Genomic DNA, 25,294 nt, shown 5'->3' with positions numbered 1-25,294 from the left:
AAAAGAAGTACTCTGTGAGAGTTAATATTAAAATCTAACACTGAATTAGTGTTAGTAAGTGTTAAATTATTAACTCCAGCAGATTTGATATTTGACACTTTATAAGAGTTAAGGTACCAACTCTCCAAAAAGAGTTAAATTAACACTTTCTGGCGTGGACCCATATAGACACTTTAAAAGTGTTGAAATCAACTCTGACAGTGTTAATCTGGGCCTCCTGGATTTGCTGTGCACGTGACTACAAACCCATTTCTTGACTTCTTATGGAGTATGCTGGAGCCCTTAGTGGAAAAAGACACTTGGTAAAAATATTAAAACAGCTTTAAAATTGTGAGAAATGGATCATACATTTAAGAGCAGCAGTTTTCTCTAAACCCATGCTAATTTACACTATGGGCAGCACAGTGTGGCAGTGGTTAGTGCTGTTGCCTCACAGTGAGGAGGTTGCAGATTCGACTCCCTGCCCGGGGCCTTTCTGGGAATGTTCCACATCTGCATGTTTTCCCCATGGACACATCAGTTTTCTCCAGGTACTCCAGTTTCCTCCCATAGACCAAAATCATCCATGTTAGGTTTAATGATAACTCTAAATTGTCCCTGGGGGAGAGTGTGAATGGTTGTTTGTCTCTATGTGTCCCTGTGATGGACTTGTGAGCTGTCCAGGGTGATCCCCCACCTCTTTCACAGTGACTGCTGGACATAAGTACCAGCTGCCCTGTGACCCGGAAAGGAGAAGTGGGTAAGACATGATGGATGGGTAATTTACACTGTACAGTAACTAAATGTGAGCTAACATTGTAGAGGTTTAATGTTTCAACTTAAAAAAGTTGTCTTGTACTTCTGTACACATTTTCAAGTTTCCAGAATAATGTGTTGTCGTGGCCTCATATTCTCATGTTGCACAGTTATGGAAACTTTATCCTGCCCAAGCTTAGGCAGCGTGAGTTGAAATGGAAAAGGCTGTGGAGAGAAATACAGCAGTGCTGAAAATCTCTCAATTCTATCACCCACCTTTTGCCTGTAGCTGGTAGGTGATAATGTTTTTGGCTTTGTGTTTGTCTGTCTGTCTGTCTGCCTGTTGGCAAAATATCTCATGAACTACCAGATGAATTTTAATGAAAAATTCCTAAAGTAGCCACTGGAATTACATCTATACCTGATTAATTTTTGGAGTCAACCCACTTAAAGATGGCTATCACAGCCAGTCAGCCTTAGCCAAAACAAAAATGGTTATAAGGCCAGTAATTTTACATATACTGATCTAAAATTTATTGTGGTAGTAGTTGAGAGTCATTTCCAACTCATACTCTGAGCATGGGATCTTGCAGTATTGTGTGAGTTTGTGCATAATGTTATTTTTAAGGTTTGAATAAAACAACTGTGAGTTCACTTTTTGAAAGGTGGTGGACAATATGCATTCCTTCAAGAAATACTATAGCTTTATTTTTTTAATGTTTTCATTCTATAACTAGCTGCATATTTTTTAGTACAAAGATCAAACTTGCTTAAAAAAATAGTTAATTAAATTATATATATATATATATGACCAAGTATTAAATATACTTTTACAGGGCTGCAGTAGCTCTGTGGTCAGTGGTGCAGTCTCGTACTCCTGAGGCTGTAGATTTGAGCCCAGGAAGGGCATCGAGCGAAAAACAATTGCCAAATCTTTTATGTGATTCCTGCAGAAGGGAACAGCTGAAAGGAGGATTAAACATAGGAATTTATTTACCATTGTTGTTTTCAATAACTCATTAGTTTGCCAATGAAGTATAACATATTGTATAATTAATGTTTTTCTAATTTCAGCATTTGTGTAAAAATCTGCAACAAGTTACAACAAGCTGCAAAGTAACAACAGGCTTGCACTCTTTTTTTTTCAATCAAATATTCTTCCAGCAACAGCTGAGTCTTTTCAACCAGTGGAGATGTTTTTTTATAGAAACATAAATCATACTTTTACCAGCATTAGTGGCTGTCATGGAAATCAAAAGCTGGCACATGGCACTCGTACTGCAGTCAAAATGTGTTGGTTGGTAAAGAGAAGATGGATTCTGTAGTTCTGGAACAGAACTCTTGAGCCCAGATGAACCAGTCTGTTGGGTTAAAATGAAGCAAGAATGAGCTGCTGTAGCATTTAGAAGCTATAGAACTACAAATATGGCTAAAATTACAGGCTTGTTCACAGACTCCATTAATGTTTTACACCGGTGAGTCAAAGAGCTCGTCAAGCCTTAAGTGAACCCTGTAAACAGAAAGTGATTAAACAGATTATATTCACAATGAAGGGGGTTGTATCACATAAAAGACTAGTTTGCAGCAGAAGGGGCAGGACACTAATGGACCCTCTGTCGACAATATACATAATTAAAGCCATAAGACCAAAGCAGATTAAGGTTGAAAAGGTCAAGAAAAAAGTAATAATAAAGTGACACGATGAAGTACATTTAAGTCCTAGAGACTACTTTTCTTATTGCCTGCTGCCGAAGGCGGAGGCATACTATAATGGTTTTGCCTGTGTGTGTGTATCTGTCTGTTAGCAAAATAGCTCATTAGTTGCTGGAAATATTTTTATAAAACTTGTAGAAAATGATTTGTAATGTGTATTTCTATTTACACCTGACTCACTTTTGGAGTCAGCACGACTCAAGATGTTGTTCAATTCTACTTAGAATTTGCTTTAATAGTAGCCAAAACTGATATCCTACACCATTTCTTTCAAATTATTACTTGAATCTGCTTCTACAACATTTTTTATTTATTTATTTATTTAACCTATACCACAGTGTATTTTACAGTTACTGAGCTAAAATCTGCTGTGGGAGTGGCTGAGAGTCATGGGACATACTCCAAATGCTAACAGATCATGTGAGATCAGACGAGATATTGCAAGATTGCATGATATTACACACAATGGTATTTTTAAGGTTTGACTAAAACAGCTACAACTCCTGCATTTCTCAGCATTCTTAGTCTGAAACTCTGGCATGAAAGGCATCCGGCGATATGCATTCCTTCAAGGAATGTTAGGCCCTTAATTACAAATGTGGATTCCCAGCAGGTTTACTTTTCACAATTCACATGTAAAATTAACGTAATCTCAAATTTCATTTTACATATAATGATGTGATTCGTTGGAAAATGGCTAAGAAATTTTTACCTTCATGGAATTTAAATGATGTTTTTTAGAACTGTGATTATTATCAGGAGGGTACAAATGTCTCTGTGCAACACATCACTGAGCTGTGCTTTGCTACTGTGAATGCTAATTATCACATCACTTCTGTTCTGCCAGTTACAAAGCCCCTCCACCCCCTCCCCACCCTCCTTTTCATAGCTACTTAAACTGTGGAATATTCACAAGCTTTCTGTGTGTTATTCCTGCGCTTAAATCAGAAATGGGTACTTAGACACCCAATGGCCATGAATGTGGCTGCTTGCAGCAGCAGAGACCGGAATGATTTCCTTCTCACCACCCACTGGAAAGCAATCTACAGCCTGTAATGGGAAACTCAAATAGCAAATCTTTGGGTATAAGCATGTCTCTGAAAGTCACGAGTCAGCAACTAGCTCATTTAAGCAGTGTGATAGTTTACCTGGAGGTCAAGGGGACTTCTGTGAAAGAGGCCATCCTCTCCTTGCAGCTCCAGCTCACGATATCTGCTCCTTTAGCAGGGGACCTGGTAATGTCTTGTGAAAGGGGCACAAAGGGAGCAGCGGGGGGAAATGGAACAAAATAAATACGAATGGGTACAAGGCAAACAAACAGAGAAAGATGTGGCAACGTGTTTTCGTGACATCCTTTGCACGAGATAACAGGGTTTGTGGAAACTTAAAATCGGTTGCTTCAATGATACCCTTCAGGTTTTAGTGACAGAGAACGAGATTCACCCATCACTTTCTGCAAGCACAGAAGAGAGAAATGGCAGGAAACAAATTGCAGCAACAATACTTTTAGTTCTATGTTGTTTTGAATGCAGAGTTCCACATTTTTTTGTCACGTTTCTTGTTGTATTTCCTCAACCACATCAATAATTTAGCACTTAGCATGATACTGGGGGCGGGGGGATCCTGGCTGGAAAAACACAGTTGTTCAAAATCACAGGAGATCTGCACAGATGTGTCTTTCCCTTTCAATTCAATCACCATTTTACTGCAGGATGAGCCATGATTGGCAATTTAAAACCAATAATGAAGACAATCAATCAGATCTGAGCTTTAAAAAAATACCATGAAAAAGATTTGTTTGTGCATTTTTAGTGCCCGCCATTGAAAGCAAAGGTAAATGATAATGTTTTTGCCAATTTGTGTTCGTGTGTGCACACTTGTGTGTGTGTGTGCTTGAGTGTCTGTTTGTTACCAAAATATATCATGAACCATTATACAAACTTTATTGACACTTTCAGGAAATGCCTGGGTGTACTGTAGCTCTATAACTGATTAACCTTTGGGGCCTTCCTAATTCATGATGGCTGTCACAACCAGCTGAACTTAGAAAACACATAAATGGCTATAACTAATCCAGTTTTACAGATGTTGAGCTACAATTTCAGGTGGTTGTAGCTAAAAGTCATTTACAACATACTTCAAGTGCTACTCGATGCACAAAATCTTAACCTAAAGCCGTAGTTTTATCTGTTGGAGTCGACTTTGTATGTCTGTTAGCAAATTATTTTCTATGCTACTGAAAAAAAATCAATGAAATTTTTAGAAAGTAAATATTGTATTTGGATTCCCAATTGATTAAATCCAAATACAACCCAGCTCAAGCTAATTCACATTAACCAACACAAAAATGTCTATAACTCAGTCAGTTTTAGATATTGACCTAAGATTTGATGCGTATTAGCTGACATCCAACTTCAACACATATCCTGAGCACTAACAGATTGCATGAGATCTTGTGATATTGCATGTTGTTGTTTTCGTTTCACCTTCTCCTCTCTTCAGGGGACCCTACAGCTAGCACAAAAGATTTGGCAACTGTTTTACACTTCATGCTCTCCTTGATGCAACCTTGGCTCGAATCTAGAGCCCCAGGATTACAAAACAGTGTCACTGTCCACCGAGCTACTGCAGCCACTCCATCGTGTTGCTTAGAATTGTGCATTACGTTATTTTCAAGATATGACCGAAAAGGCCAAAACGCTATAGTTTTTCAAGATAATGTTGTCTCAACACTGAAGACAATTAGTGCCAAGCAATGAAAAAAAAATCGCTTGCACGAAAGGCAATACACATTCCTTTAAGAAATGCTAACCCTTTAAAGTTTTTTGATTTTCCAACTGTTATAATACTTAGTACTGTGGTCAAATTTAGCCTGTAAAAGTCACTATTAGTGTCATCACAAATTTTTAGTTTTTAGGTTGTTCCTTATACACAAAAAAACAACAAAAAATAAAGAACACACCTTTATATTTACCATAAATGCATTTCTCTCAAATGGGAGTCAGTCACAGATTAGGCCTTTTACTTGTGGCTTAAAATATATTTCTGTCAAAATCCACCTTGTATATACAGTATTTGGGCAGAGTGAAACATGGATTCTACTCCAAGCAAATGTGTGCTATTCTATGTTCAATATACTAGATAATTGTTACAACAGTATTTTTCTTTAATAGAACTTCTTTAACATAAAAGATAGTTTCATTATATACTTTCTACTTTTAATGCAATCCAACATATGACCCATTTCCAATGAGTTGCATATTAATTTGCTTTATAATTGCATGTAGAAATGTTATTACTGAATTATTACATTATGACAAGTCAGAGTTTGCATGAAGAATTATATTACCCCAATGGCCATAATTTATGTGGCATTTCTGAACAAGAAAAATAGACTAAAGGCAACTGTAAACTAAGGCTTTTGGGAAGGCAGATCTCCTTCTCGGTTTTGCTGCACCCCCACCCCCGGTGATGCCCCAGTGGTGCCCCTTCATCTTTTGAAGTCATTAGTTCAATAGGCAGGCAGCATTTCGCTGATGATGTTGAAATGATAATTAGAGCTGGAGATGGATTGTGTCAATATAAGTGTAATTAATTTATAAGAGTGAAGTTTATTAGTACAGAGGCAATCGGGCTCCTAATGAGGGTCTGATAGAAGTTCTTGCATAGTGAAACCAGTCAGATTAATAGCTCTAATAGCTTCTGGCAAAGGACTTTGCTTTTATTTATTGCCTACATTTGTTTGTATATTTAGTGTTCTTTTTTTTCCTTTAAACATCAGTGGTGTTAATTTATGCAGACAAATAGTCTTTCTTTGGTATCATGAACTAATTTGAAACAAGCTGCCGCACACACATTACACACATACATTACACTCACACACTTGGTATGTGACTATTAATAGATTTTTCAGCCCATTAGGGCTCATCTCTTAAATCATGTCATTAATTAAGCTTAGAAATACTAAATAATTTCTCTTTAATGAACTTGCTCAATTAGATCTGCCCTATTTTTTGGTTTAATCCTTCTCACTTTGAGCACTTACTATACATTTTGTTCTTTTTTTCCTTTTTTTTTTTGCATTTTTTAACTGTTTTGTGAAGAATACACCCCTGAACCTGCTTCTTTGTCTTGCTGTACTTGTCTCAGGCATGTAGATTCACAAAAAAAAAACTATATAAAAAAAGAAAGAAATCATTGCCATTTCTAGCAAAGGCAGTCAGACAGCTGTGCACACATGCTCTCCAGGCAATAAGAATTTCTGCTAACTGAAAAAGGAGCTGCGGGAAATAGAGGGGATGTCTGCGTTGTACCATGAAAATGTTTTGGCATGTCAAGTTTTTTTATACAAAAATATTATTATGATTAGTATTATGCATCCCCACTGGGACAAATTCAAGTTGTTTTTTGACTGGAAATGAATTGATTCAAACTGAATCATTGTGATCCCAGTAAAGATGTAACGGATTACTTGTGCTTCTTCGTTCAAACATTACTAAAATGCAATCTGTTTTGACAATACTAACCTTTGAGGTCACTATCCTGTTAACAATGTTGCACCATGTAATTCTGCACACAATGTCTTTAAATGAGAAGCTTTCCTTTATTTGTTTTGCTGGAGCAGATTGTAGCCCATAAAAAACTACTGCGCTTATAATTCTCTTAGGATCTATCACTGTATAGTTTGTAGTTTCAACAATAGCTCATTAAACAATATTGAGAAGTGCAACTTTTAAAGAACAAACTTGAAGCTAGCAGCAGGCAAGATTTACCAATTCAAATTTCAAGGTATTATGTTCTACTGCTGCAATCAACTCTATTTTATTCTAGTAATGAACGTCAAATTACTCATCTTTTTTTTTTATTTAACCCAACTGTACAGTATGATTAGAAGCTGCATGGTAGCCTATATGGTTAGTGCTGTTGTCTTGCAGCAAAAAGGTTCTGGGTTCAACTCTTAATTGGTTCTTTTATGTGAAATTAGCATTTTTTCTCCATAGAGGCATGGGTTGTCTCCAGGTACTCCAGTTTCTACTCCAAAACATGCATGTTAGGTTAATTGGTTTCTCTGAATTGTCGTTAGGTGTGAGTGAAAGTGTGACTAGTTGTTTGTGTCTGTGATTGACTGGTGATTTGACCAGAGTACCACACCCCCGACTTTCAACAAATGGCCGCTGGAGATACAAACTAGCTTCCCACAACTCAGTGCAGCACTGGTAAAAAAATAAATAGATGTTTAATCAAAAAAGATTCTTGAGACCTTTTTTTTTAATATTTCAAATAAGATTCTAAAGGCACCATGGTAATGCTTAACAAATATCAGTGTTTCTGTATGCATGGTACTGTGGGACAAAACTATGATGTCATAAATTATTGCAAAATGTATAGACATTAAAATGTTTTTGTAAGTACTTATTTTCCAAAATACTCATAGCTGCTAGTTACGTATATGCAGGTTTTCCTAACATAATCACAATGTGGGGAAAGTGAAACCATTTTATACTAAGTGGATTTTCTTTCACTTCCTATTTTACAGATAGTTCTTCTTTTCAGCAACCCCTACAATTTGTGGAGTTCCTCAAAGATTTGTCTTCTATGCAGATGATACGTAGTTGTATATGTCAATAAGTCAATAGGACCGCACATCTTCTTTTGTCTGTCCTGAGCTTTATTAAAGCTCTGAGAAACTGAATGACAAATGACTCTTTTAAGTAAAGAGATAGTAAATCTGAGGTTGGGATGTTCGGTCATTTAAACAACTCAGTAAATTTAGTGATCCACATAGAGCATGTTTATTTGCAGGTGATAATTGATGCATAAAGTGTCAAAATGTTAACTCTCCCAATCTCTGTTTTTTGAGTATTAGAGTTGTCATTATGTCTTTCTCAAAATTGTTTAATTATGTGTAATTGTGTTTGTTTCTTGATAGTTTTACACATATGTCAAGTGGTTGCTTTCTCTGAAATTGACTTGGAAGAAAAAAAGTAATCCCAGACATGAAAGAAAAAGTAAAACAAACCCAAGGAAAACTTATTATTTTGGGTTGGGATTCAAAGTTACAGAATTACATGGACACACCAGCTGAAAAGAAACATTTTAACCCCATGTGAAGAGCAAAGAAATAGAAATCTCAATATTCATTCCCCAAGCTTGTAAACTTCTTTTAAAACACAACCAAGGGAATCATTTTACACCTTGAAATGCCTTCACAATATCCTAAACAGTACAGGTTCTAAGCCTTTTTTATGCTACTGCTACAAGCAAAAAAAGGATTAACATCCTTGTCCTGGGGACAGAACAGTAGGCTTATGCCTTTCACTTTGTTTTTCCAGCCTACTGTGAGGAGGGGTGTCGGAGTGGAGGTACCTGTGTGTCTCCAAATACATGTGTCTGTCCCTCAGGATTTACAGGACGCCGCTGTGAGACAGGTAAGACCTTATAAGCTGACTAACTTTATACCTGGTAGTTTATTTCTGTGCAAAGGCTGACATAAATGATCTGCAATTTTCATCTGTCCTAGTAGGGATATTCTCTGCTTGAAGCTGTAGAGTACAGAAAGTTTGTTTCAATAAGTCGTGGGAATCAAGTAGATAATCCTGGTTTGTGTGTATTTTGTGCATGGTGGAAAATTCAGGGTTTGTCACAGCACATCAAGAATGATGCATTAGTCTCCCCGAGGACTTTTTTGTGTACATTTTAATACCACAATGATAATTGAATGTATTCAAAATATTTTTAAGTTAGAGGAAAACAACACACTTGTCAGCAGAAAAAATGCATGAAGCATTAACACTGATAAATGATCCTGAAGTAGAGCTAGTTGATTTTATTTTTTTTTTTTTCTGGAAAAAAAATAAATAAATGTGAAATTTACATTATCACATGTCATTCCTCTACAACATTTCTGAAAATTGTATATGTTCCAGTAGCTGCAGTAATTTGTTGGGAGTGTTTTTCTCCATGAATTGTTGCAAATTAGATTTTCTTTATGAACATTTAAAGACAAATCTTACAGTTATACATAGAGCTGAATTTTGACACAGTTTTTCTTTAAATTAAGGGTTGACCCATCCTCAGACTCATGTACAGTTGGTGCCATTGTACCTCTGGACCTGAGCTTTTGTCTGTGTCACAAAGCACAATGAGTCTATGTGGTTAAAGACCCCACTGGGAATGATAAGTATGACTGTGTGCCTCAACTACAAAAACACACATTTAGGTTTCATCCAGAAGCCTTTTATTTAAATTAGACACTGCAGAAATTGAGGTTCCCTTAGGAGCTATAGAAGAGGACAGCTAATTTTTCCTGCTCTTCTGTTTTTTCCCCTGCCCCCCCACCCACCTTCTTTTTTCCATTCTTTGTCATTTTTACTTTTTACAAGACTGCACATTCCACATGCTTCCTGCTTTTTGTTCATTTTTTATTCCCCTTCCATCCTCTTTATCATATCCATCCCTTTCTTTTCTTCTTTTTTTGGTGGTGGTGGTGGTGGGGGGTATTTTTCCTTCCTTTCTTGCTGTTCCTTTCCTATTTATTTCCTTTTTTCTTGTATGTTCTGTTTTGCTGTTTGTCTCTTCTTCTCTTGGGTTTCCTTGCCTGGATTTCTTCAATTTTTCCATTTATTTCTTTTATCTTCTCTTGCTATTTACTTTACCTTTTTACATTCCTTTTTTCCCCACATCTCATCTTTTCCATTTTCCTCTGCAAACTACCTCTTTAGTCAGCTTCCATTTTCCTTTTTTTCTATCCATTGTTCTCATTTCCACATTCATTTAGTTATCCTCTTCAAGTTACTCCCATCTATTCCTCATCTCTTTCCTTACTGTGTGTCTGCTTTCCATTATTTTTTCTCTTTCTCCTCTTTCCTCTTCATACGTTCTTATTTATATTGTTTTTTATTCCCTCTTTGTTTCCTGTTTCTACTTTAGTCTCTATTTGCATTTTCCCTACTTTTCTTGAGGATATGGACATCTATCTTCTGTCTTTTTCCCTTATTCATATATCATTTTCTTTAATATTGCTTGTTATGTAACTATCAGTCTTGGCAGGTTAATTTTGCAGGAGAGAATTATAAGCTTTCCTTTACAGTTTGATTTAAATTCTAATATTTCCCACACATAGTCAGACCTCATGTACTGCTGAAGTCCTAAAGTGTATGCACATGTAAAACAAGAAAAGTCCCCCACCACTGCGTTTCTTTTTGTTATTGTCACATAAAACTGCACAGCTACATCAAAACTGTGTGCATCAAAATGATCAAACTTAATTAGGTTACATAGTTTAATTACCAGAAGAAAAAAAAAACGCAGCATAACAATTTATCTAAATTCAAATCTTGATTGGCTTTCATCAAACGTGCTGAATGCTGACAGCAAGCTAACTAACACTTTGAGTCCATAAATAAATCCTATTATGCTGCTCAAAGTGAACAGAATGATTGAAAAAGTAATTTGCAAGATGTGAAAAATGTTGTCGGACGAAACAATTAGCTTAATTAAGAAGTCAAATTTTTATGTGTTGAAAATTTGTCAAATTGCTACTGTTTTTGCATACAGTTGAAGTTTTCATTCTCAGTTTGTTTGAGTTTCTGTGTCTGAATCAACACTTTACCTAAACTTTTTCCTGAAAATGGTTCAATCTGTTTAGTTTTGAATTTTTTGTTTTGTTTTTAAACATTGCAATAGCTAATGCGTAGTTGTGTTTATGCGAGTCAGTGTAGTTTCTTGGGTCTCCAAAGTTCAACTTATAATGAAAATACGTTTTTTAGTTAAGTCCTTTAAGTGCCTTAGTTAAGTCCTTTTTATCAAAGACAGCCAACCAGGAACTAATTAACACCCCCCTACCCCACCCGCCCTACATCTCAACCACAAGCATTTATCCCCGGCTATCTAGTTAACTAATGTGGAAAACCAACTCTGCAGCTGTGTTTTCTAAGAGTTACAGCCTAAACATGAGTTGCTAATGCATGATGGCACAGATGTTGTATTTGTGCCTATAAAATGAATTTATTTTAAGAAAGAGCAAAATGTAGGATTGGTTTGAAAAATCAGAACATTGCATTTGCAAAATGATCTTGCATTTTTTTTCCTTGAACAACTTAGGAAAGGAGAGTGAAGGAAAATATTATGCAAAATAGGTAATAATTTGCTGAAAGCAGCTTTTCCATTAATTAGACACAAAATGTAGACATCACACTAGTGAAACTCCTCCATGTGGCCTTTTGCTTATGATTTGTGGTTGATATTGATGTGATGTAGTGCAAAATCAGTCTTGCATCCAAGCTTAAAGAAGCTTATCTATCTATCTATCTATCTATCTATCTATCTATCTATCTATCTATCTATCTATCTATCTATCTATCTATCTATCTATCCAAAATTCTTCACCAAAATCTCTACATGCTTTCTGGCAACAGGCTTAGGAATTAAAAAATCAATTAATGAGCGTATTTTTTTAAAAACAAACAATAGAGGCATTTCCGGTTTACTTGGTCATTTACTTGAATCCCCCTTGCCTTACCTAAGCAGTTTTCAGCCACCCTGAGATTCCTGACTTCAAGATGCATCACCAAAACATATTGAAATGTAAGCAAAATAACAAAAAAATAATATGTCACGCTGTAAAAAAGAATGAAATACTTCCATAACTTTAAAGTCCTGTTTCTTGTTGTTTGAAAACCCTTGCCTTTGGCATCTTGTATGAGCTGTGCAGAGGGGTTTTGTTCTAATTTTGTGTATGACATGTCCTCTGTGTCTGTTGTATTTCAATCTCAGTCTGTTTCCTCATCTGTTGAAGTCTGTTTCTATCTATCCTCTGAATTCATTCTCCTCCTGTGTAATCAAGTCTATCACTGCTGGACAGAGTATTTGTTTTTTTCTGTATAGTATGTACTTTTCCTCAGTGAAAAGTTGAGAGGAACTGAATATAAAGCCGATGGAAACAGACCTCATGACTGATCTTTTCATCCTCCCCCGTGGTGATCCATTCCTCAGAGTTGCACATTGTTCTCTTTTCTTGGCTTTACTTAGCCACCACATTTGCTGAGCCTTTACTCCAAAAGAATCTAATACTGGGCAGATTATCAAACTGTAAACTCCCTGTTCAAACATATTTCACTTTTTTGGAAAGGTATGATTGTAGTCAAAGTGGAACAGTAATCTTTCTTTGCTCAGGAATAACTTGAGAAGCATGACAAAACCCAAACATAACCTTAAAACCCCCAAGATCCTTATTTATTCAACTATGAACCAGTAAACAGCTGGTAAGGTTAGTGTCACACTGTTACATCCTTGAGCTGGTGATTCATCATTGGTATACCGTCCTTGAAACAACTACTACTATCCAGCATGATTTTCTTTCTGTTCGATGCCACATTGCTGTAAATACCTGCTGTGACATTTTCCAGGATGTTGTTTCAGTAGGTTAGTGAGGCTGGGATAAGTGTAGTTTTATAAAGCTCAGCAGGGCAGAAGATTCTCAAGAGAGCCTCAGTTATTTTCACTTTGTGGGACTAGTACCAAGTTTCTTCTGTGAGTCACTGTTCTGCAAAATCAGGGTTGTCCTAACCTCATTTCCCGTTGAAAATGTCCACAAATAGGGCAGAAGCGATGCCTTTCAAAGTACTAACTGCTCTTGTTTGAGTTATAATCGAAGGAAACAAAAGAAAATGTGCTGTCTAATTTCTTTTTTCTTTTCCACCACCATAAACCAAGATTGATGGAGAGTATTTAAGTGTGCACTGAAGCATATTGTGCTTCCTACCACTGGAAGGTCATCTGTCCACTTCACTTCCACAGACACGGAGGAAGGAAGGCTGTTCACGACCACACACACTCAGACATTAAACCATTTTGGACAAAGCAGCAAACAAATAAATTGAGCGGTGGAAATTATTGACTGTTGGGGAATGAAATGAGTATTTACTAAGTCTAAATAAAAAGCTCTTACTAAGCTTGTGATAGATAGGACCTTAAATTACATCAGCTGGCCAGAAAAAAAGATTTCGAGTCCAGCTTGAAATTGGCATTTCAGTTACCATAGTTGATGTTAATCAAGTTTAGCAAAACTAACTAAAATATAGTTGTGGTTGTGGCTGATGAAGATGGTTTGTCTTTAGACCACATGATAAAAATTACTTGACAGACGATCATTAAATTTTAACCTTGAACAGATTTGCTTCCCTCTCTTCAATTTTTTCATCTTTTTAGGGTTAGCTTTTTACACATGCATACACTAAATGTGTAAAAGAAATTGGAGTTGTTTTTTTTTTTTTTAAAGTTGATCATTGCTGTAATAGTTTGATGTTGTGCTTATTACTCTCCTTACTCTATAAACATTGATAATATAGGACTAATAAAGTTGCTAAATAAGAGACTGGATCTGGGAAATCATGGGAAGCAACAAAAGTGACTCTTATCAAATTAAGTTATTTCATGCAGGTCAGTGATGTTTCTGTCATTCATATACTGTATGTCATATAGGCATTGCATACATACAAACATATTCAGCACCCTGCTAGCATTTCATGCTAATTTCATAAGTTTTGCACCAGACTAAAGAAAGTGGGAACCTTTACGGATAGGGACAAGATCTTGACCATCAAATCTTTCACAGAAAGCCAGTCATTATTGCAGCAGACCCATCAATACAGTGTTGTGTTTCCTGCAGTAATAAATGTCATAAAATACATCTCATTTACAGTACTGAAATCTTTGCTGACATTTTGGAAGTTAGAAGTTACAATGCACGTGACAGAGCTTCAGGAAACGTAAGAAAGGAAATGTGCAGCTTTGTCTTGGTTGTGTTTGTTGATTCTTCAGTGCACACAGTACCCAAGGGAACCTCATTGTTTTTCATAAAGTCACTTATTTACACATTGTTGCATGGCACCAGTTTGCCTTCCAGCAGTGCAATGAGTCAGATATGTCTAAGATCTTTTACTGACTTCTGTTTCTCATCTTAACAGTTAGTGATGTCAGTTTTTGTCACAGAACTTTTGCAGCCCAGTTGCCCACATTGTTCAGATCTGTCATTTTTTTGCACTAATTAAAAATCAGTGACATACTGTAGGTCTTGCACTTGCAGTGCCGTCAAAGGTAACACTTCTGGTTTTTCTTTGTCAGCTGTACATTCTCAGGACATAAATGGAATGGGAACAGAAGCAGATAGCTAACAGTCAATGATGCTTAGAAGTTATTTGGTTTATTGTGCAAGGATATTTATGTTTGTGAAAGAGATAATTTGAAAAGAAAAAAATCACACCAATACATAGTTGTTGTAAGTAGCCTAGAACATCTTGTTAATGTTTGTAGTAATAACATTTTCTTTTAATTTTATTTGACTTAAGCATAGGATTTCAGCATATTGCATAATGTTATTGTCACACCGGAATTTCTAAGAGTAAAAATATATTTAAAAAACTAAGTTATTTAAAAGGGGCTAATTTTGACCCATTAATCTATCTGTCTTTTTGTCATTTATCTGTGGTTGGGTAGCGAAGGCAAATGGCAAATCTCTCTCCTCAGTGACACTCTCCAGCGCCTCCTGGGGGATCCCAAGGCATTTCAGGCCAGAGAGGAAATATAATCCCTCCAGCAAGTTCTGGGTCTGCCCCAGGGTTTCATCCTGGTGGGAAGTGCCTCCAAATGTGCCTCTTCAATGTGGATAAGCAAAGGTTCAACTCTGAGCTCCTCCAGATGACAGAGCTCCTAACCTTATTTCTAAGGCTGAATCCGGCCATTCTACAGAGGAAGTTAATTTCAGCCATTTGTAATTTTAATCCATTACTTATAATTTACAAGAGCAAAGCACTAAAATAAGTCAACATTTAAATGCAGTTGAAACCGGACGTTTACATTGTATGGAAGGACACATAACTATTTCTTTTCTCACTTTCTGACATTAAATCAGACTAAGCCTTTCCTGTTTTAGGTTAGTTAGAATTCCCCAAATCATTTCTATGGGAGAGAAAAGATTATATTATGTTCTTCAGTGACAAGTTTACATACATTTTCTTAGTATTTGGTAGCACTGCGTTTAAACTGTATGACTTGGGTCAAACGTTTTGGCTTTCCTTCCACAATCTTCTCACAGTAGTTTGCTGGAATTTTGTCCCATTCCTCCTGACTGAACTGGTGGAAATGAGTCAGGTTTGTAGGCTGCCTTGCTCACACATCTTTTCAGCTCTGCCTACAAATTTTCTGTGGGATTGGGCTGCAGAGATCTTCCGAAACATTGACTTTGTTGTCCTTAAGCCATTTTATAATTGTTTTGGCAGTATGCTGAGGGTCATTGTCTATTTAAAAGACCCATTTGCACCCACGCTTTAACTTCCTGGCTGATGTTTTGAGATGTTGCTTCGGTATTTCCACACAGACTGCTGTTAGCAGTAACCTCTTGTTTAAGGATTTTCCAATGGGGTTTTCTTACAGAGAATATTTTGTTGAAGCTTTGACCAAATTTTTTGACCTGAGCGGCTGACAGAGGCCATCCCTCCAGGCAGCTGTCACATCTTATTACCTAAGTGCACCAGGCCAGTAACTGAACCTCAGCACACACTCCTTAATGCCTCAACCTAAGTACAGCTTAATCTTATAGACAAATAAATATGTTTAGGTTCCTTCAGATCAGGTCCAAGTTGCATTATGAACTGTGACTCGTACAACAATGCAATAGCAAAACAAACATTAAAACTTATTTTATATTGAACTTTAATCACAAAATAATAACTGCTACTTTTGACTTACTAAATCTCTACACATAAGCACAGCAGCAACTAAATTCTACAGAAAAAAACGTATACACACTCAACATATCTTTCTTTGAAATAAAATTAATCTTCTTTTGGCAAACATTTTATCTGTGTCTTCATAGGATTGCTGTTGGTAAAAAAAATCAGTGGTAGTTAGCCAACAGTCACCTTCTTTACGTTTTTGTAGAATTTAAAATGTAGTCAAGCAATGACAAGATTGGATTTACTTAGAAAAGTGACATTTATTTATAGATCTGTCTATCTCAACAAATTGCCACAGAAGCTACTTAATTAAGTGTTTGTGGATGCAATGGATGTAGCAAATTCTTGTTTCAAAACCTTGATGGTGTCAAAGTAAAATAAAAAAGGTAAATTAAGAATTAAAATCAAGGTGATTTGACATAAGTTTAACTAGCTGCTGAGAAGCACTTTACTACGGAGTTTTACATATGCATTTGGCAAACTTCAGCTGCGATTTAATCTGAGTTTTCTTCAACGGTGGCTTTCTCTTTGCCACTCTCCCATAAAGCTCAGACAGGTGAAGAACCTGGGCAACAGTTGTTGTACCAACAGTCTCTCCCATCTCACCTGCTGAAGCTTGGAACTCCATCAGAGAGCTCATAGGTGTCTTGGTGGTCTCTCTCACTATTCTCTTTCTTCATGGTCACTCAGTTTGTGAGGACATCCTACTCTTGGTAGATTTACACATGTCCCATATTCCTTCCATTTCTTGATGATGGATTTGTCAGAACTCCTGGAGATGTTTAGGGCCTTGGAAATCTTTTTTGTATCTATCCCAACTTGTACTTTTGAATAATCTTATCTTTGAATTGAATGTAACCAATTATTTTATATTACATACTCTTTTTTTTAATTAGTATTATGCTGTAAAAAAATTCACTTTGACACTGAATTTTTTAAATTTATTTATTTATTACATTTTTTTGTCACAAATGCCAATTTCTATTAACCATGATTAATTTATGATAGCAATAAAGAATACAACATCCCAGGGGGTGAATATGTTTTATAGCCACTGTAACTGTCATTTCAAGATGTATTTTATTCCATTTATTTAGATTCACTTCAATTTAAGTTTCTATATGTATACTGCCTACTGGCTAAGCTACAAACTACAACTTTTTGTTTTGTTAGTTTGCAAGAGAACTGTATGGCTGCTCATGAGCAGTCCCTAACTTCTTTTCACTGTTTACTATACTCTGCATTTAAGCGACTCTGGTGACCTTCAGACACACCTTAACCAAAGTGTGTGCATAGGTCAGACTTTATAGCCAACAGAAAGAGGAGTTCAGATGAGGAGCAGAGCTAACAGCATACATAATAAATGAGAGATTTACTCTCCTGAGTAGACACAAAGAACTTCAAACTGGGCGTGTGTGTACACACACAACTGGCCAGAGACTAAGTAACCTGAATGAAAAGGGTAAAATGTGGAAAGACAGAAAAATGCACAAAGAAGTGCATTTTTTTCAAGTCATATGATTATGAAATTTTGATTTGTGCTGCAGTAGACATGGCTGCAGAGATGCTGGCTGTCTAATGTGAGTAACTGCTGATCCAGCTCTGCTGTGGCAGAACTGATTTATTCTGATTGGATCACCCTCAGCTGTTGTAACTAGCGCAGATTAGGGGAAAAAAAAAGAACAGGCAACACATCAAATACTTCAAATGATCTGAGTTTTCAAGTTCACATTTCCTTTCCAGAGAAACAGTTTTGACTGGTTCTCATGTCGCTGTGTGTGTTTGTGTCTGCAGATATTGATGAGTGTGCAGAGGGCCTGATTGAGTGCCACAACCACTCTCGCTGTGTCAACCTGCCTGGCTGGTACCACTGTGAATGCAGAAGTGGTTTCCATGACAATGGATCCTACCAGCTCGATGGAAGCTCCTGCATTGGTGAGCAAACAGAGTTGAAAACATAATTTTCACTGCTGCAAATACCAGTCCCTCAGCCAGTGTTCTGCTCATCATTTTCTATGTACCTGTACCCAGTCATTCTGGAGTTTCCCATGCTGCCTTCAAGTGATAAATGCATAAATGTGGTTTATCTGTATCAATATGGGACAGGATGTTTCTACATTTGTTAATCTCATGCAGGTGAAGATAGATGATTTCAGAGACTTCTTGCATGTGTGTAGTAAATGGTGTACCAGCGTGAAACAACAACTCAATCAAAAGCAAAAAATAAAACTCTAATTAAGTGACATAAAAAGATAAGCAACATGTGGGCTGAATTGTGAAATGAAAAATCATTTACATCTAAAAGGTATTTAGAGTACTTTAATTTGACACTTTGAAATGAAGTTTTTAAAGTGTTTTAGGGTAATCAACATCTAAATAAACTCAAAAAAATACTGTAAAAGGTTTACATCGTTGAATAACATCAATGCAATCTTACCATTCTACAACAATGTGTGTGATTTTTATTTCTGCTACAGCTTAAATTAAATGGACTCAACTAAGAATTATGAAAAAGAAATAAAGATTATCACAGTCTCGTAAAAGTATTCATACCCCTTGTACGTTTTTACATTTTTGTCTCATTACAGCCACAAATTACAAAGTATGTTACTGAGATTTTATGTGATAGATCAACACAAAGTAGCACATAATTGTGAAGTGGAAGGAAAATGACACATGGTTTTCAGTTTTGTTTTACAAATAGATTTCTGAAAAGTATGGCCAGCGTTTGTATTCAGACCCCTGAGTAAACACTTTGTAGAACCACCTTTTATTGCAGTTCCAGCTGCAGGTCTGCAGGTTTGCAGATCTAGAGACTAAAATGTTTGCCCATTCTTCTTTGCAAAACAGCAGCAGTTCAGTCGCATTGGATATAGAGTGTCGTTTTCAAGTCTTGCCACAGATTCTCAGTTGGGTTGAGGTCTGGAATTTGGCTGGGCCACTCTAACACACGACTACGCTTTGCTTTAAAGTGCTCTATTGTAGGTCTGGCTGGATGTTTTGGGTCGTTGTCCTGCTGGAAGGTGAATGTACAGCCCAGTCTGTTGCAGCCTCTAACAGGTTTTCTGTCCTGTATTTTGCTCTATCCATCTTCCCATTAACTCTGACCAGCTTCCCTGTCTTTGCTTAAGAAAAGCATCCCCACAGCCTGATGCTGCCACCACTATGTTTCACAATGGGGATGGTGAGTTTAGGTGTTAGTATTCCGCCACACAAAATGTTTTGCATTTAGGTCATAAAGTTCAGTTTTTGTCTGATCTTAGTAGAGCACCTTTCCCTATGTTTGTTGGGTCTCCTCCATGGCTCATGGCAAACTGAAAAGAGGACTTATAGTTTCTTTTATCTTTTATCTTTCTTCTTGCCACTCTTCCATAAACATCAGATTTGTGGAGAGCACACTAACAGTTGTCCTGTCAACAGATTATCCCAACCAAGCTGTGGATCTCTGCAGCTCCTCCAGAGTTACCATGGGCTTCTTGGCTGCTTGTCAGATTAATGCTCTCCTTGTCTGTCTTTCATTTTATAAGGACGTTCATGTCATGGTGTACTCTAGTTATTACGTAGGTGACTTCTAAAGGTGATTGGTTGCACTGGGCTTTAGTTAATACTAAAGTACAGTAAAAAAAGACTAAAAACAAAACTTACGTCCTACACTTCCCAGATTTATATTAGTAAAAAATGTTGAAACTGGGTTTTGTTCTCCTTCCACTTCACAATTACAAGCCACGTTGTGCTAGTCTATCACATGAAATCCCACTAAGAGAGAAGTGTGTGGTTGTAATGTGACAAAATATAGAAATGTTCAATTGCCTTTCTCAAGGCATTGATTTTAGATGATCTTTTTTTCTTATTGTTGTTTTCAAGCATTTACCAGAATAAATTTCTCAGTATTCCAGTTGATGCACTTGATGCCACACATACAGCCAAATCATTGTCAAAAATAATACTATTTTTCAGAACTAGGTTTTTTAAAAAGCTCGGTGGGGGAAAAAAGTCCTTAAAGGCTGTAATTCAATACTTTAATCATATTAAATTCATTCTTTTTGTTGCTGGTATAACTTACTACTCTTTTCTGATTTTATGAAGGACAGAAAAGAAAAACATTAACACCATGTGCTGTGCTCTATTGTATGCTTTACACCAAACAAGCTTGCTTTTTTTTTACTTTCTGAATAAAACTGAACATAATAGAGACTAACTAAAGAGGCTTTTATGGAAGTGTTTTGCAATTTAGTGTCTTGATTGTTTTGGTTGAGAACATGTGGCTAAGGAACAGAGATAAACAAACAAAACCTTTTCAATTTAAGCAATTTTTTACTTAGTGGTCTCTATGGTTACAAAAAGCAACGTGTCCCCATAAGCAATGACTTGCAGATCAAATGACGTTCTCATACCTCATTAAAAATCACTGGTTTTAGATGTTTATTGACGGCTGTGCAGCAAATATGTGTTTATTAACATGCACTCTGCTTTCGATGAATAAAGTAATTTAAATAATATACATTTAAAGGGATATCTGAGCATGTATAATTATGTTTATGTCCATGTTATGCTGTATGCATCAAAGAGTAGCAGTTTAATTTACTGTAGTTATCCAACATCAGAGAAATTTAAAGTGCTTTACATGTAGTTTATAGAGAATTACATCAACAAATTGAAATAAAAAAGTGAAATATAGACAATATTACTAAAACAATTAGGCAAAATAGGATTAAAGGACAGTTTTAGAGTGAGTGGCAGATAATTTGTATATTAAGTTATCATACGGATTTGTTTTGTGTAGACTCAAACAGAACTAAGGAAATTAGAAAAGGTGGTTTGAAAAATAAAAGCAGAGAAGAGAATCTGTTTCCTGTGTGACTAACCTATCACCATGGAGAGCTCCATAATTACTTAAAAGCCAGTCACTGTTTTCTTTAAACTCTGTGCATGTCTTAAAAATAAAAAAGAATAATTACCATTCTTTGCAAAGAGCTGTTTTATTTTATAGGAAACAAGCATATTCTGAACATAAAACAAAGATTTGCCATTTGACAGCTGAACTTTTTAATTTTGGAAAACATACCTTTAAATTCAAAATTGCTAAGATTAACTATTTTAGTTCAAAAAATTAAAAAAAAAACATAACTTTATTATTTGTATTTTTAAAATAATTAGTTGCTAAACTCTAAATATACAACTAAATCTATAAGAATAAAAAGTACTTGAAGCTGAATAACAAAATAAGTCCATCTTTTCAGGCAATGTAATTTCTTAAAGTTCTTTAAAGAATGAAGGCCTGGCAATCCATGAAGGAATGCATATCACCCTCCACCTTTCCTCACCAGTATTTTAAACTAAAAACAGCCTATGCTGTAAAAAGATGGAGCTATACTTTAACAGTTTTAGTCATGACTAAATGACTCTCAGCTACTATCACATCAAACGTGAACTCAATATCTGAAAAATTAACTAAGTTGAAGCCATTTTTGTCTTAGCTAAGGCTGATTAGTTGTGGTGTCTATCTTGAATTGGATTGAGTCCAATTGTTAATCATTTGTATGTGTGAATCCAATGATTAATTGCTGAGAGTTTCAATAAAATCTGAGCAGTTGTGCATGGGGTATTTTCCTAACAGCCTGATAGGGTTTACGCCAACATTTAATGTCAAAGTTTTAAACAAAAATGTGTGACGAATAGCACTCAGAATGTGTTGGGAATGATTCTTTACTATGACATCTATTTTTATTAATTATCTGTAAAACTACTGAATTGTAGCCATTCCTGCATTGGCCAAGGTCATTTATCTGTGGTGGCCATCTTGAATTGGATTGAGACAAAAAGTTAATCAGATGTTGATGTTCATCCAATGATTACCTTCGGAGTTAAAAATATATATGAAGTGCTCATGAGATATTTTGCTAACAGACAAGAGTTTTGAGTCCAACAATTAATGCTAAAATTTTAAGCAAAGTCTTGCGCAATAAGTAGCACTCAAAATGCTGTATGAGTTGTGAATGACTGTTAGCTCCTACCACACCTAATTATAGCTCAATAACTGTACATTTGACTGAGTTTTTACCATTTTTTTTTTCTAAGGTCACTTTGCTGATTCAAAATGTGAATCAGTTGTGAAGGTACAGCCAATGATTATTGAAATGAATTCAAATCATCTAGTAGCTCATGAGATAGTTTGCTAAAAGACAGACAAGCACAAACACAGACACAAGCAAAACCATCAGTGCCGCTTTTCACCTTTTGACAGAAGGCAATAATGAATAGTCAGCAAGTTGTGTGGCAAAATAGGTGGATTTTTTCCAGTCTTTAATATAAAAATGAAACTGATTGGACTTGAGTTGCTTGATATTAGATAGATGTGGGTGTCATCTGCATAGGCATATTGCATAACCCTGTGTTGTTGGAAAATGGAAAAAAAGAGGGGGGATAGATTCACAGATCTACCTTGAGATAAACACATCAACACACCAACCTACAAAGCTGGTTTATATCAACTGTAATGTGCAAAATGATATATTTTAGATTAGCTTGTTAATGTGCCACAAAAATATTTCATACCTCATTACAGCTTCTATCTGATTCCTGCCTCTCACATTACCTGAACAGAAGCATTTCCTGTGCCTCACTAAGTTACATATGACCTTCTTACTTGTATGAGAACAAGCACTCAGAATATCCAGACATTCCTCTAACAATCCAAGCATGTCTGCTTAGTAATTATAATGAATGCAGCAAACAGCACCGCTTGACTGACTGAAACACTTCTGCCTTCAGTTAACCTTTAAGTCAAAATGCAATATCAGCAGACTCTTCTCATTTATCTACCTGGATGGGAGAGGTGTGACCTCAGCAGATTCCTCCAAAAAGGGGTCTCATTTAAATTCAGCAGTTCTGCAAATCTCACTCGGCTCGGTTATGATGTGGTGAGTTCTAATATTTGGATAATTCGGCTGTGCATGCTTGATTGTGAAAGCAATTCATAAGAAGAGGAAAATGTAATTACACAAGCTGCGTTAAGTTAAAGCATCAAAAGGTTAACATACTAATGTTCAATTTATTTTAACAAAACTAGAAATGTTACAGCACGCTCAGCTGCTAACATGGTGCTAATGTTAGCTGAATGTATTCCTCGGTTCTGAGAAGTTTGGTAGCACATATGGAAAATGAAACGGCAAGAAAATAGTGATGGGAACTGGCACAAGTGAAACAACGCACTCTTGAAGTCAGTGTATTTTTAGAGACACAAGCAAAAGGTGGAGGAAGGTTGGGTGTCTGGTTGATGCAGCAGGCAGGTGGCTGAACGTATGTGTACCAATCAGAGTAACTGCTTGTATGCAGGCATTGTGAATGAGTAAGAAACAAACAGAAAACACACTACCAAAATAAACTCACCAACATATGCATGCACTTTGTAACAGTCCTTTTTTTTTGAAACATCAACTTTTTCTACCTCAGCTGAGTTTATGATAATTCAGTCTTTGTTTTTTTCATTGCCTACAGTTCTCATGTGCATAAATATCTGTGCAAAAAGTTTTTAAGTTGTTTGTTATCCTTGAATTTATGCCATTCCAATCATTTCAAATGCTGTACCAGTCTTATTTGCATGAAATTATTTGAATGTAAGAAGTTTTTTTTGCTGCAATCAGAGACTTCCATTTTTTATATTCTTCCATTATGTAATTTATACACTGTGATTAGTAAAAGCATTTGGACTGACTTTTTATTTTATTTTATACTTTTTAGTATAGCCACAAATGCACAATATTATCACCCACATATAAAAGGCAAGAATGGACAATTATGTTTTGCTTCTGTATGTGTGTGCAAAAAAAAAGACTCATGAACCACTGGATACATATTTTAAGGATACAGTCAGAAAGTAATCATTGAATGTAGGTCTACAACTGAATGACATTTGGAGTCAGCCAGATTCAAGACGGCTGCCACAGCCAACTAACCTTCAAAAACACAAAAATGGCTACAAATTAGTCAGTTTCACTGATTTTGCTTTAAGATTTGGTGTGGTTGTAGCTGAGACCGATGCCCAACACATATTCTAAACAAGCAAAATTTTGCTATTGACTATTGGAGTCAAATCTGTTAGCAAAATATCTCAGATGGATTTTATTGAAACTTTTAGAACATAATCATTGAATGTACATCTCCAGTTGATAAACTTTTAAAGTCAATCAGTTCACAATGGCTGCCACAGCTACTCAAAACTAGCTAGCACAAAAATACTTATGTTATTTTTTTGTTTGTTTTGTTTTGTTTTTGCAATAATTGAGATAAAATTTGATGTGATAGTAGTTGATAGTCATTCCCAATACATTCTCTGTGCATGATATCTTACAATATTGTAGAAATTGCACATAATAGTGTTTTAAAGGTTTGAGCAAAGCCGCTGCAAATCATTTCTCAACATGAGATAAGCTTAGTCTAAAACTCTGACATGAAAGGCAGTCAGCGATAGCAATCCTTCAAGTCATGCTAGGCCTTTAATTTGTTTGTTCTTTTATTGTATCCCTCCAGATCCAGACATGCACATGTTGCTATGACAGTATATCTGATGCCTATTGTGCTCCCACTTTGTAGTAATAGGCTTTAAGTCAACTGGGGAAATGAATACAAATAGCAGTTTAACAGGATTTCATTTCCTCTGCAAAGTCCCCAATCAGCCAAGTCAACTAAACAAAAAGTAACATTCTTCTATCAGGATAGTTGGATCAAAACAGAGTAGCAGCATCAGTCATTTCAACAAACATGTAATGGGTTTGTGAGAAGTAGATGGCACAAGGAACAAGAACATGTGGAAATGTGAAACAAAAAGTAGGTTTGTGTGGAACCTGTTAAGTGCTGAAAGGTTTTATAATATTCCATGTAATAAAATATGTTTATGTGTTAAAGTTACTATAGTTACTTTAGTCCACAGTAACTCTGACCAAACAATGTAGAATATTACAGAACACACATAAATATGCTAAAATATTTCTTCAGGTCACGGCTTTCCCTTTTTCACATATTTTAGTGACGTTTTTAAAACCATGTGTCATACAGTATTTAAATGAAAAAGCCTAATCCTAACCAATTTTTGTAAAGAAAAATGCAATAAATTT

General features: G+C 35.9%; 1 protein-coding gene across 1 annotated transcript in view; it reads left to right on the top strand.

Annotated features, from left to right (window-relative positions):
- Positions 1–25,294, top strand: part of LOC108242109 (protein kinase C-binding protein NELL1) — a 328,852-nt gene that overhangs the window by 277,519 nt on the left and 26,039 nt on the right. Inside the window, exons 15-16 of the mRNA XM_037979812.1 lie at positions 8,781–8,876; positions 17,976–18,116. Coding sequence (XP_037835740.1) covers positions 8,781–8,876; positions 17,976–18,116 — 237 coding nt within the window. The remainder of the gene's footprint in view (positions 1–8,780; positions 8,877–17,975; positions 18,117–25,294) is intronic.

The sequence above is a fragment of the Kryptolebias marmoratus genome, linkage group LG15 (genome assembly GCF_001649575.2).
Source record: "Kryptolebias marmoratus isolate JLee-2015 linkage group LG15, ASM164957v2, whole genome shotgun sequence".
Taxonomy (NCBI): Eukaryota; Metazoa; Chordata; class Actinopteri; order Cyprinodontiformes; family Rivulidae; genus Kryptolebias; species Kryptolebias marmoratus.
Note: the sequence above shows the minus strand (reverse complement) of the source record. Positions and strands in the feature narration are given on the sequence as shown.